The 13,929-nt window shown below is 33.4% G+C and overlaps 1 protein-coding gene across 1 annotated transcript; it reads left to right on the top strand.

Moving 5' to 3' along the window:
• Positions 1-1,596: 1,596 nt before the first annotated feature.
• LOC120356262 (formin-like protein) lies at positions 1,597-13,671 on the top strand (the record flags this gene model as incomplete). Its single annotated transcript, XM_039445171.1, has 2 exons — positions 1,597-1,682; positions 13,585-13,671. Coding segments are annotated over exons 1-2 (165 nt in total), but the record flags the coding sequence as incomplete, so codon positions are not given.
• Between the last annotated feature and the right edge of the window lie 258 nt (positions 13,672-13,929).

Raw genomic sequence — 13,929 nt, 5'->3', positions numbered from 1 at the left:
CACAGTTTCGTGTGTTACAGTTCATCAACCACTTTGATAGATTTTTCTTTGTTTTTTTACTATTGGCTTTTGTCTCTGGATTTTCTATCTCGATTCACGATTATCTTGATGCATGCAATCTCACCATAATAATTATAGAGTACTCGATAGTCTACTATGTGTCATTACATACTCTTTACATCAATATCTCTGTCTCTTTCTTTTCCCTGCATCTTCTTTTTACCAGTAATTCGTGAAAAATTGAGAAAATATTCTGTACTTTTTGTCTATTCTATTTTTTCACATTCTTTTTGTGCAATAGAATCTCCGATTTCCCCTCAGCTAGTTCAGATGGGAGTGTCTCAATACTGCGAGATAACACCCTTTTAGGTTTCGTTTTACTTTGTACGTATTTTTGTCCATTCTTTTTTCTCATTATACTGACTTTATTCATTTTTACTTTGCTTGCCCTATTACCATAGGTAAGGAAAGTATTGCTTTCCGAAAAAAATTAAGGTACCCAAATTTCAAGTTTTCTATACGTTTCAAGGTCCCCTGAGTCCAAAAACATGATTTTTGGGTGTGTGTGTGTGTGTGTGTGTGAGTGTCCTTAAGGTCCTTATATCATGAGGATCCGACAGTAAGAAATTCAATTAAATTGAATTCAAAATGGCGGTTAATTATTAAAAAGCCATGTTTTTCACGGTTTTCTCGAAAACGGCTCTAACGATTTTTTTTCAAATTTATACCATGAATAGCTAGCTATTTATAAGCCCTATTAACTGACATGAGTCTCATTTCTGGGAAAATTGCAGGAGCTCCATAATATTCTTGAGAAAAATGGCGGATAATTACTAAAAAAACCATGTTTTTCACGATTTTCTCAAAAATAACTTGACCGATTTTTTTCAAATTCATACCCTGTATAGTTATTTATCAGCTCTATCAACTGGCATGAGTCTCCTTTCTGGGAAACTAATGGGGGGTCCACCCCATCCTTGAGAAATGGACTCAGTAACCTCCTTCTCGTGCATGAGGTAGGTAGGTAGCGCAGTTCATAAAACGTAGTCGAGATATTTCATCTGTAGAACAGCTGTTTTAACGACTTTGAAAAAATGACGACTAATAAAAATCGAATTTCACAATTTACACAAATGAAAAAGTACTCTGAAAACAATTATATATACACATATTATACAGAAGTCTGATCGTAGTTTCAAATATTAGTAAGGATAGTTGTGTGAGTGTACCACACCAGATTTTTACTCTCCTTGTCCTATTACCATAGGTAAGGAAAGTATTGCTTTCCAAAAAAAATTAAGGTACCCTAATTTCAAGTTTTCTATACGTTTCAAGGTACCCCGAGTCCAAAAACATGATTTTTATGTTTGTTATATCCTTTGCTTTCCCTTCCCTAATGTTTATCTTTGGTTGGTTATCTATATGATTCTGGAGTTGTTTATCCGATTTTTCCAATTTTTCTGTGAAATTTTACGCTTCCATGGACTTTTATTTTGTTTTTTAATGTGCTTTCTCTAAAATTCCTTTAATTTTATGTTATTCTGGACTTGTTTATTTCTTAATTTATGTCTAATTTTTCCATTTTTTGTATGTTTCAGGCTTCCATGGATCTTCCACCTGACAAGGCAAAACTGCTGAAACAATATGACGACGAAAAGAAGTGGGGACTCATCTGTGATCAGGTAATTCATTTATTTATTTCAATTAAATAGTAGTTCTGTGAACAGTAGAACTCACGCAGTATTCTCATCCACAAGTACCTGATTGAAACTATAGATCTTATGGAAATACAGCAATAGACTGACTTCTCCACACATCTGTGTAATCACTTGTCAGCTGATTTATGATGAATCATTCTATAGTCTGATTTTTACTCTAATATTGGCGTATGAAGGAGGCTCCTTTTTCCTTTTATATTATCCTTGAAATGCGAAATTTTTGAAAACCTTATATATATGTCGACGCGCAATTGAAAAAGGAACATACCTGTCAAATTTCATGAAAATCTATTACCGCGTTTCGCCGTAAATGCGCACAACATATAAACATTTAAACATTAAGATAAATGCTAAACCGTCGACTTGAATTATAGACCTCAGTTCGCTCGGTCAATAAATAATCAAAATATTTTATTATAATTAAAAATTAATGACCTCTATTCAATCCAATTTCCAATAACCCCAATGTTTGTATGTTCGTGTTATCTTTCTAGATTATTGTTTCTAGTAAACGGTTGATATCTGACGAGAGAGAGAGAGAGAGGAGAGAGAGAGGAGAGAGAGAGAGAGAGAGAGAGAGAGAGAGAGAGAGAGAGAGTGACAGAGAGCGAGTGAGAGAGCAGATATAGTGACTCAATATTATTACTTAGAATTATTAAAAGTTCCATTTGCAATACTATGATATAATAGACCGAGCGAAGTGAGGTCTAAGATTCAAGTCGACGGTTTAGCATTTTTCTTAATGTTTAAATGTTTATATGTTGCGCATTTACGGCGAAACGCGGTAATGGATTTTCATGAAATTTGACAGGTATGTTCCTTTTCAAATCGCGCGTCGACGTATATACAAGGTTTTTGGAAATTTTTGCATTTCAAGGATAATATAAAAGGGAAAAGGAGCCTCCTTCATACGTCAATATTAGAGTGAAAATCAGACTATAGAATTATTCATCATAAATCAGCTGACAAGTGATTATACAGATGTGTGGAGAAGCCAGTCTATTGCTGTATTTCCATAAGATCTATAGTTTCAATCATGTACTTGTGGATGAGAATACTGCGTGAGGTCTACTGCTCACAGAACTACTAGTTATTTTAATTCAAAATTAATTACCTCTATTCAATCCAATTTCCAATAACCCCAATGTTTATATTTATAATCGTGTTATCTTTGTAGATTTTGTTTCTAGTAAACGGTTGATATCTGACGAGCAGCTTCAAACTATGGTGAGCTCCACTCCACGTTATAATGGCAGTATTTGATTAACATTGGTGTTGCTATCCTTGTCTATCATTCCACAAAGCAGATAGCTCTATCCTGTTCTGTATCAAATTATGGTGTTGTGTATCAAGTTGAGATGATACTGTATCATATTGTCGAACACTAATTGCTATAGAGAGGTCCACGTTATAATGGCAGTATCTGATTAACATGGGTGCTGCTATCTTTGTCTATCATTCTACAAAGCAGATAGCTCCAACCTCTTCCAACTCCGCACTGTTGCCAGATCACTTTTCAACAATGTTCAAATATAATAGATTGACAAAATGTTCAACCTCAATAATTAGGAAAATTTATAATTTAATCATTGAAAAGTGAATAGATTGATTTAATAAATTATAATAATAATCTATACTATAATAAAGGAAAGAACTGGCTTATACAGGTAGGGGATAGGAAATTCACGAATGACGCATCATCACGTCTCAACTACTCAACTCATTAACTTGACATTTTGCAGATAGATTCTCAATTAACCGAGGATGGTTGTAGGCCTATTTTAAATACTTCAATATTTCAGTGTATCATTAATCTTTGAAAAATATATTTTGTCGGCAAATAGAACATAACTGATTATTTTACACAATTATGAACAGTTGATATTTACATCTGATAAACCGGTATCAGCTATCCTCTATAGAAGGCAATGGCAAGGCAGAGTATCGGTAACGCTGTTCTGATATATTTTTTTCTACTGCCATTGTAACGTGGACCTCGCTATGGTGGAATCACGGTCAATTGGGATTTTAGTTAATGGGCTATTTTAGGAGCTGCTTTCATTCATAAAATTACACTGATTACAATAATGCTATAGTATGTGAGAGAAAAAGAGAATGATAGTGAGAGAGAGATTCAGTGAGTGTGTGAGAGAGAGAGAAAGAACGGATATAAAGAAGGAGAAAAATAATAATGTGAATGACTCGATCATTTTTATCGACTATTTCAATTGCAATGCTATGATAGGTGGCAGACTGAGAGAAATAATACTCAAAGAGAGAGAGAGAGTGATTGATTGATTGAGTACTTTATTTATGTAGATTACAATATATACTGGCTTATACACTTATATACAATAGCTTACAATACAGCAAAATTATAGATGAATTTACATAATATAGACTAAGAAAATAATTATTGAACTGTATATGATGTGAAAAAGTAATGTGTAATATAATAACTATAGATAATTATATTGTTATGCGTCTACATAAATTGGCGGAGCTTTGGACATATCAATGTCCATTCTTCGGAAAGAATATTCAAAATATCCTCCCCACTAACTCTCTACCAAAGAAAGAGAGAGAGAGAGAGAGAGTGAGAGAGCAGATATAGTGAACGGGAAAATATTGTCAATGACTCAATATTATTACTTATAATTATTAAAAGTTCCATTTGCAATACTGTGATATAATTGACCGAGCGAAGTGAGGTCTAAGATTCAAGTCGACGGTTTGGCATTTTCTCTTAATGTTTAAATGTTTATATGTTGCGCATTTACGGCGAAACGCGGTAATAGATTTTCATGAAATTTGACAGGTATGTTCCTTTTTAGATTGCGCTTCGACGTATATACAAGGTTTTTGGAAATTTTGCATTTCAACGATAATATAAAAGGAAAAGGAGTCTCCTTTGAACGCCAATATTACCGTAAAAATCAGATATTTGCATAATTCATCATAAATCAGCTGTCCAGTGGACTACTAGTAGTTCTGTGAACAGTAGACCTCACGCAGTATTCTCATCCACAAGTACCTGATTGAAACTATAGACCTTATGGAAATACAGCAATAGACTGGCTTCTCCACACATCTGTGTAATCACTTGTCAGCTGATTTATGATGAATAATTCTATAGTCTGATTTCTACTCTAATATTGGCGTATGAAGGAGGCTCCTTTTTCCTTTTTCATTATCCTTGAAATGCAAAATTTCCAAAAACGTTGTATATACGTCTACGCGTAATTAAAAAAGGAACATACTTGTCAAATTTCATGAAAATCTATTACCGCGTTTCGCCGTAAATGCGCAACATATAAATATATAAACATTAAGATAAATGCTAAACCATTCGACTTGTATCTTAGACCTCACTTCGTTCGGTCAATTAGATCAGATATAGGGGGATGACTTGAATCACAGCTATCACCTATAGAAGGCGGTGGTAACAGAGAACCGGCAACTCTGCCGTCCTATCATTTCGTTTGACTTATAACGTAAATCTCACTACATCCCAATACAGTACTAGTATCAAGGTTTTTTGTTTCTCGTTACCGTTAAGTTGGTGTAACTGCATCAGGCTATGACGTCACGTCCTTTTAATTAATGATTATGGTGAAGGGGGATGTACCCCCAATCATATGATTGTTCATTTCTAAAAACATAGTTAATGTAATAGGATGAGAAGATAGCGTACAAAGGTCATCTATTCTGAATTTCAAATTGAGTCATCGACAAAGTTGATTTATCTCTTCTCTCTCACTCTCTCTCTCTGACTTTTCCTCTCTTTTTATGATATTTTTTCTCTCTCAGTCTCTTACATATATCATAGTATTGCAAATGGAACTTTTATTAATTTTCTTGGTAATAATTGAGTCATTGACAGTTATTTTCTTGCTCACCATATCTCCTCACTCTCTCTCTCTCTCTCTCTTTCTCGCCCACTCTCTCACACACTCTCTCTGTGTCTGAGTATTATTTCTCTCAGTCTCTCACATTATCTTAGTATTGCAATTGAAAAATATAATATTATTGACAAATAGACTATTATTGAGTTATTTTTGACGTTCTCAATATCTTGTCTCATTATCTCACTCTCTCTCTCTCTCACTCACTGAATCTTTCTTTCTCTCTCTCACTCTCAAACTCAATCACTATAATTTTCTTTCTCTCACATACGATAGCATATTGTAATCGGTGAAGTTTTATGAATGAAGCAACTCCTAAAATAGCCTATTAATGAAATTCCAACTGACCGTGATTCCACTAAGGTTAGGTCCACGTTATAATGGCAGTGGAGAAAGAGATATAAGAAGAGTGTTGCCGATACTCTGCCTTGCCACTGCCTTCTATGGAGGATAGCAGATACCAGTATATCTGATGTAATATTTACTGTTCATTATGTTTAAAATAAACAGTTATGTTTTATTTGCCGACAAAATATATTTTTCAAAGATTATTGATACACTTCCATAGTTGAGATTGAACATTTTTCAAATTAATTATATTTCTACATTATTATAACACGATCTAGCAACGTTGCAGAGCTAGAAAAGGATAGAGCTATCTGCTTTGTGGAATGATAAACAAGGATAGCAACACCAATGTCAATCAAATACTGCCACTATAAGTATGGACCTCTCTATAGCAATTAGTGTTCGACAATATGATACAGTATCATCTCAACTTGATACACAACACCATGATTTGATACAAAACAGGATAGAGTTATCTGCTTTGTGGAATGATAGACAAGGATAGCAACACCAATGTTGATCAAATACTGCCATTATAACGTAGCACCATAGCAATTAGTGTTCGACAATATGATACAGTATCATCTCAACTTGATACACAACACCATAATTTGATACAAAACAGGATAGAGCTATCTGCTTTGTGAATGATAGACAAGGATAGCAACACCAATGTTAATCAAATACTGCCATTATAACGTGGACCTCACTATAGCAATTAGTGTTCGACAATATGATACAGTATCATCTCAACTTGATACACAACACCATAATTTGATACAAAACAGGATAGAGCTATCTGCTTTGTGGAATGATAGACAAGGATAGCAACACGAATGTTAATCAAATACTGCCATTATAACGTGGACCTCACTATAGCAATTAGTGTTCGACAATATGATACAGTATCATCTCAACTTGATACACAACACCATGATTTGATACAAAACAGGATAGAGCTATCTGCTGTGTGGAATGATAGACAAGGATAGCAACACCAATGTTAATCAAATACTGCCATTATAACGTGGACCTCACTGTAGTCACAAAATTGTTGAATAAATATTTTCAGGAACGCCCTCCAATAAATATTCTACTCTTTACTGTTGCACTGTAAGCCTATATATGATAATATGTATATTAGAAAATCAATCATATCTTTTATAGGATTCTATTGATTTTATTTTTATTTATTCTTGCACTGTATATTTATTTATTTAAATCCAGATGATCCTCACAGAAATCCATGATGTGCCTGATTTACACAAGTAACTGAAACAACAATTTAATGTTAATTTAATTTAATTTTGATGATATACTCATATGAGTCAATGTGTATGATTATATATGAGATTAATCAATTATTTATTGTATGACTATTACCCGGTTATCTTGTTATTTACAATAGTTATATATTGTTGGTAGTCTAATAAATTTCTTCAGTATAGTTATCTCTTAATTTAATTATAGTTTTATCTTTATTAGTCTAGTCAATACATATTTACATAATAATTATCAATCCTTCAAAATTATAATCGTTTGTATTTGATCACCATTCAGAGTTTTTCAGAAGTAGTGTCGAAAATTTTAGGTTATTGTTCCTGGATGATTGATAGATTGAGTACTTTATTTATGTAGATTACAATATACAGGGTGTTTCAGAAGTAGTGTCGAGAATTTAAGGGTATTGTACCTGGATGCTAGGAGACTACAAATGTCATATTTGAAGTGTCCAAAACTCAGCGGTTATCCTTATAACTGCCATTTTGTTTTTTTCACTTAAAAATTTTTATCTCAAGAACGAAATGTTGTATTGATCTGAAATTTGGCATGAATATTTATGCTATAAAGACTCAACTATAAAAAATAAAAAAAAATGTTTCGTTGAATTTTTTCAAAATGGCGGCCATTTTAAATTTTTGATGGCGAATATCTCAAAAACCGTCCATTTTACAGAAAATTTACAAGAGACAAAAAAGTTAGCAAATTGTTTCACGATTCCAATGATACCTAATTTATTAAGATTGGTCGAAGAATAACAGAGAAATTAATTTTTTTCGTACTGCATGCATGACCACTTTTCACCATTTAAAGATCAATATTATTTTTTTTTATAATTTCATGAAAACCGTTCTTATTACAGAAATATACAAGAATAACTTTCCTCCAAATTTTATTTTACATTGAAAAATATTAATTCCACTCAAATCGGTTCACTGATACTAATGCAGCAATTGCTCAAAATGCCGTCCTTCAACTTGATTACACAGTCTTCACCTTTCAATCATGGACCGTCGAACTGCTATAAAAGCATTTTCATCATCTTGAATGGCACCTGCTGCAGCAACCACTCTTGCCACAAGGTCTTCTTCGTTTTCTACTGGCGTGCTGTAAACAAGGTCTTTCATATGGCTCCAGAAAAAAAAATCTAAAGGGTTGAGGTCAGGTGAACGTGCGGGCCACGGTACTGGTCCACCCCGCCCAATCCACCGCTGACGATAGGTCATGTTCAGAAAGTCCGTAACAACATTTCCGAAATGAGCAGGGGCACCATCATGTTGAAACCAAATATTATATCTGTTTGCAAGAGGCACATCTTCCAAAAGTTCTGGTAGTATGTCTCTTATAAAAGTAGAGAATTCAGACGATTAGGAAGAATGTATGGTCCAATCACGCGATTACCTAAGATACCCGCCCAAACATTCAGCGAAAATCTATGCTGATAACCACGCACTTTGACCTCATGAGGATTGTCTAAGGCCCAGACGTGACTGTTGCGAGAGAGTTGAAGATTCCTTCTCTTGTAAAGCTGGACTCATCGGTAAATAACACATTTTCTAGAAAATTTGGTTGGATAATGTCTTGCTGAAGAAACCAACGGGCACAGTTTACTCTTGGCTCATAGTCGCGTTCAACCAATGAGTGAACTTTTTGAAAGCGGAAGGGGTGAAGTCTTTCCTTGTTTAGTACACGCCACACAGAAGAAGCACTTGAATTGATTTGCTTTGCAATGCTCTCGTACTCGTTCTAGGATTGAAATCGAATTTCTGCAATACTTCCTCTTCAAAAGCAACATTTCGAACTGCTCGAGGCCTACCAGCAATTACCCTGTTCCGTTCAAATGAACCAACTTCTCTCAGCCGATTGTGAGTTCTTGTGAACACCTTGTCGGAAGGGAGACGGCGGTTTGGAAATGCAGCTGCATACATTCTTCTTGCTTCAGTCGCATTGCCAAGAGCTGCTCCATACATGAAGTGAATATCGGTGTACTCCAGCGAACTAAATTCCATTACAATAATTAAATATTTGTGTAGAAGCAACGTAAGAAAATATTGAAACTGGAAATTTAAGATAGAAATAAGACCTAGGAAACGTGAGACTAAGAAATAGGAAGCACTACATCTGGTTCTTTACTTTTAATGAAACAACAATACTTTTACAAGACAAACATTATCATCTGAAAACCATTGTAAAATCATCTGTTTGCCCATATGGAGCCATACCGAGTTTCAAAGCTTCATCTTAAATACATCTGGAATTAAAAAATTAATATTGATCTTTAAATGGTGAAAAGTGGTCATGCATGCAGTACGAAAAAAATTAATTTCTCTGTTATTCTTCGACCAATCTTAATAAATTAGGTATCATTGGAATCGTGAAAGACCATATGAAAGACCTTGTTTACAGCACGCCAGTAGAAAACGAAGAAGACCTTGTGGCAAGAGTGATTGCTGCAGCAGGTGCCATTCAAGATGATGAAAATGCTTTTATAGCAGTTCGACGGTCCATGATTGAAAGGTGAAGACTGTGTAATCAAGTTGAAGGACGGCATTTTGAGCAATTGCTGCATTAGTATCAGTGAACCGATTTGAGTGGAATTAATATTTTTCAATGTAAAATAAAATTTGGAGGAAAGTTATTCTTGTATATTTCTGTAATAAGAACGGTTTTCATGAAATTATAAAAAAAATTAATATTGATCTTTAAATGGTGAAAAGTGGTCATGCATGCAGTACGAAAAAAATTAATTTCTCTGTTATTCTTCGACCAATCTTAATAAATTAGGTATCATTGGAATCGTGAAAAAATTTGCTAACTTTTTTGTCTCTTGTAAATTTTCTGTAAAATGGACGGTTTTCGAGATATTCGCCATCAAAAATTTAAAATGGCCGCCATTTTGAAAAAATTCAACGAAACATTTTTTTTTTATTTTTTATAGTTGAGTCTTTATAGCATAAATATTCATGCCAAATTTCGGATCAATACAACATTTCGTTCTTGAGATAAAAATTTTTAAGTGAAAAAACAAAATGGCAGCTATAAGGATAACCGCTGAGTTTTGGACACATCAAATATGACATTTGTAGTCTCCTAGCATCCAGGTACAATACCCTAAAATTCTCGACACTACTTCTGAAACACCCTGTATACTGGCTTATACACTTATATACAATAGCTCACAATACAGCTAAATTATAGATGAATTTACATAATATAGACTAAGAAAATAATTATTGAACTGTATATGATATGAAAAAGCAATTTGTAATGTAATAACTATAGATAATAATATATTGTTATGCATCTACATAAATTGGCGGAGCTTTGGACATATCAATGTCCATTCTTCGGAAAGAATATTAAAAATATCCTCCCCACTAACTCTCTACCAAATGTCGGTTTTAAAGTGTCCAAAACTTGTTCTTTTCACTTGAGAATTCTTATCTCAAGAACGAAGTGATGTATTGATCTGAAATTTGGCATGAATATTTATTCTATAAAGACTCAACTTTAAAAAATAAAATTGAAAACATTCGATGTAAAATTTCAAAATGGCGGCCATTTAAAATTTGTATTGCAAATTTCACGAAAATCTATTCCAAATTTCAGATCAATACATCACTTCGTTCTTGAGATAAAAATAAAAACTCAAGTGAAATATAAGCTATAAGGATAACCGCTGAGTTTTGGACACTTTAAATACGACATTTGTAGTCTCCTATCATACAAGAACAATAACCTAGCTCTATCCTGTTATGTATCAAATTATGGTGTTGTGTATCAAGTTGAGATGATACTGTATCATATTGTCTAACAATAATTGCTATAGTGAGGTCCACGTTATAATGGCAGAGAAGACAGATATCAGAACAACGTTGCCGATCTTCTGTCTTGTCAATGCCTTCTATAAACGGTAGCTGATACAGTTTTATTGATGTTATATCAACTTTTATTCTCGTTTAAAATAATTACTGTAATTATATTTTGTTAAGCACGAAATTATATTCATAATGGATTTTCATGAAATTGAGATGAAATATTATGTTAATCAGTTAGTAATTCTACATTTTTAAAAGACGATCTGACAACAGAGCAAAGCGAGAAAGACATAGCACTATCCGCTTTGTTGAATGGTAGACAAGGATAGCAACACCAATGTTAATCAAACACTGCCATTATAACGTGGACCTCACTATAGCAACTATTGTTAAACAATATGATACAGTATCATCTCAACTTGATACACAACACCATAATTTGATACATAACCGGATAGAGCTATCTGCTTTGTGGAATGATAGACAAGGATAGCAACACCAATGTCAATCAAATACTGCCATTATAACGTGGACCTCACTGTAGCAATATAGCTTATCATTCACTCAATGCTGAAAGTTTCCAGTAGGCTATATCTCATCATATTTATATAATTCATCATATATTTATATTCCCTTATCGGAATTCGATTGTAAAATTATGTTTATTTTGTTTAAATTAGTTTTGATATATTTGATTTTGTTTCTATATCTAATTGTATGTTTAATTTATTCTAGTCTTCTCTCATTTCAATTTGTCTTTCTATTATTTACTTCTTATCAATATTGTTTGTTTTTTGTTAAAAATTCTGTGATTTTTTCTCGATTTGTCTAATTGTTCTTCTCAAATATAATCCTATAGTGAGGTCCACGTTATAATGGCAGTATTTGATCAACATTGGTGTTGCTATCCTTGTCTATCATTCCACAAAGCAGATAGCTCTATCCTGTTCTGTATCAAATTATGGTGTTGTGTATCAAGTTGAGATGATACTGTATCATATTGTGTCGATACTGTATCATATTGTCGAACACTATATTGCTATAGTGAGGTCCACGTTATAATGGCAGTGTTTGATTAACATTGGTGTTGCTATCCTTGTCTATCATTCCACAAAGCAGATAGCGCTATCCTGTTCTGCATCAAATGATGGTGTTGTGAATCAAATTGATATGATACTGTATCATATTGTGTCGATACTGTATCATATTGTGTCGATACTGTATCATATTGTGTCGATACTGTATCATATTGTCGAACACTATATTGCTATAGTGAGGTCCACGTTATAATGGCAGTGTTTGATTAACATTGGTGCTGCTATCCTTGTCTATCATTCCACAAAACAGATAGCTCTATCCTGTTTTGTATCAAATTATTGTGTTGTGTATCAAGTTGAGATGATACTGTATCATATTGTGTCAATACTGTATCATATTGTCGAACACTCTATTGCTATAGTGAGGTCCACGTTATAATGGCAGTGTTTGATTAACATTGGTGTTGCTATCCTTGTCTATCATTCCACAAAGCAGATAGCTCTATCCTGTTATGTATCAAATTGTGGTGTTGTGTATCTAGTTGAGATGATACTGTATCATATTGTCGAACACTATATTGCTATAGTGAGGTCCACGTTATAATGGCAGTGTTTGATTAACATTGGTGTTGCTATCCTTGTCTATCATTCCACAAAGCAGATATCGTTATCCTCTTTTAGCTTAGCAAGTTAGCCAGATCGTTCTCAACAATTTAGAAATATAATTAAACAACAGAATATTCTATTTTGATTATGGAAATTTATTATCCAACCATTGAAAAATATATGTTCTTGGAGAATAAAGTATAATTGATTATCCAAACAAGAATGAACAGTTAATATTACATCAGATATACCGGTGTCAGCTTTTCTCCTTAGAAGGCAGTGGCAAGGCAGAGAATCGGCAACCCTAATCTCCCATCTTTCTCCTCTGTCATCATAACATGAACCACACTATAGTATATTTAATGTGAAAATTAAAATATCATAATATCTTTTTCTTTTTCAAAGTCATTTATGTCGTCAAAACATGTCGTGAATAATAAAATAAAGTGCCGGTTGCACAAAAGCCGGTTAAATTTTAACCGTGATTAATTAACCAATCAGACAAGTCGTCAGTTCAATAAAGCCTTCCTGATTGGTTCTCGTAGAGTTAACCACGGTTAAAATTTAACCGGCTTTTGTGCCGGTCTTTTCAAAAACACCTTCTCTGATTGGTTCTCGTAGAGTTAACCACGGTTAAAATTTAACCGACTTTTGTGCCGGTCTTTTCAAAAACACCTTCTCTGATTGATTGGTTCTTGTAAAGTTAATCACGGTTAAAATTTAACCGGCTTTTGTGCAAGCGGGCCAAAGCTTTGAAAAAAGGTACCTTCTCACATAGATACGAGTATCGCTCACCAAAATAGTTACAGTATATTCCTTTTTAATTGTTCATTTTTCCATCTTTAAATTTCAAATTTATTTCTTTTTTCAGGAACTCGTTCAAGCTAAAGACCCACCTTCACATTATTTGAATAAATTGCGGACATATTTGGATCCCAAAGCATCAAGAAGTTATAGGGTAAGCTCTATTTATTTCCTATTTATTTATTTTCGCGATCACTAATTATCATTAATTATTGATTACCAATTATAATTAATTGTTAATTACCAATTATAATTAATTATTAATTACTAATTATTACTAGTTTATAAATCAAAATTCGGGGGAGTAGGGTAAGCTCTATTTATTTCCTATTTATTTAGGGTAAGCTCTATTTATTTCCTCAAGAAGTTATAGGGTGAGTTCTATTTATTTCCTATTTATTTATTTTCGCGA

This window comes from Nilaparvata lugens, unplaced genomic scaffold (genome assembly GCF_014356525.2).
Source record: "Nilaparvata lugens isolate BPH unplaced genomic scaffold, ASM1435652v1 scaffold6312, whole genome shotgun sequence".
NCBI lineage: Eukaryota > Metazoa > Arthropoda > Insecta > Hemiptera > Delphacidae > Nilaparvata > Nilaparvata lugens.
The sequence above is the reverse complement of the archived record's forward strand: the minus strand, read 5'-3'. Positions and strand labels throughout refer to the sequence as shown.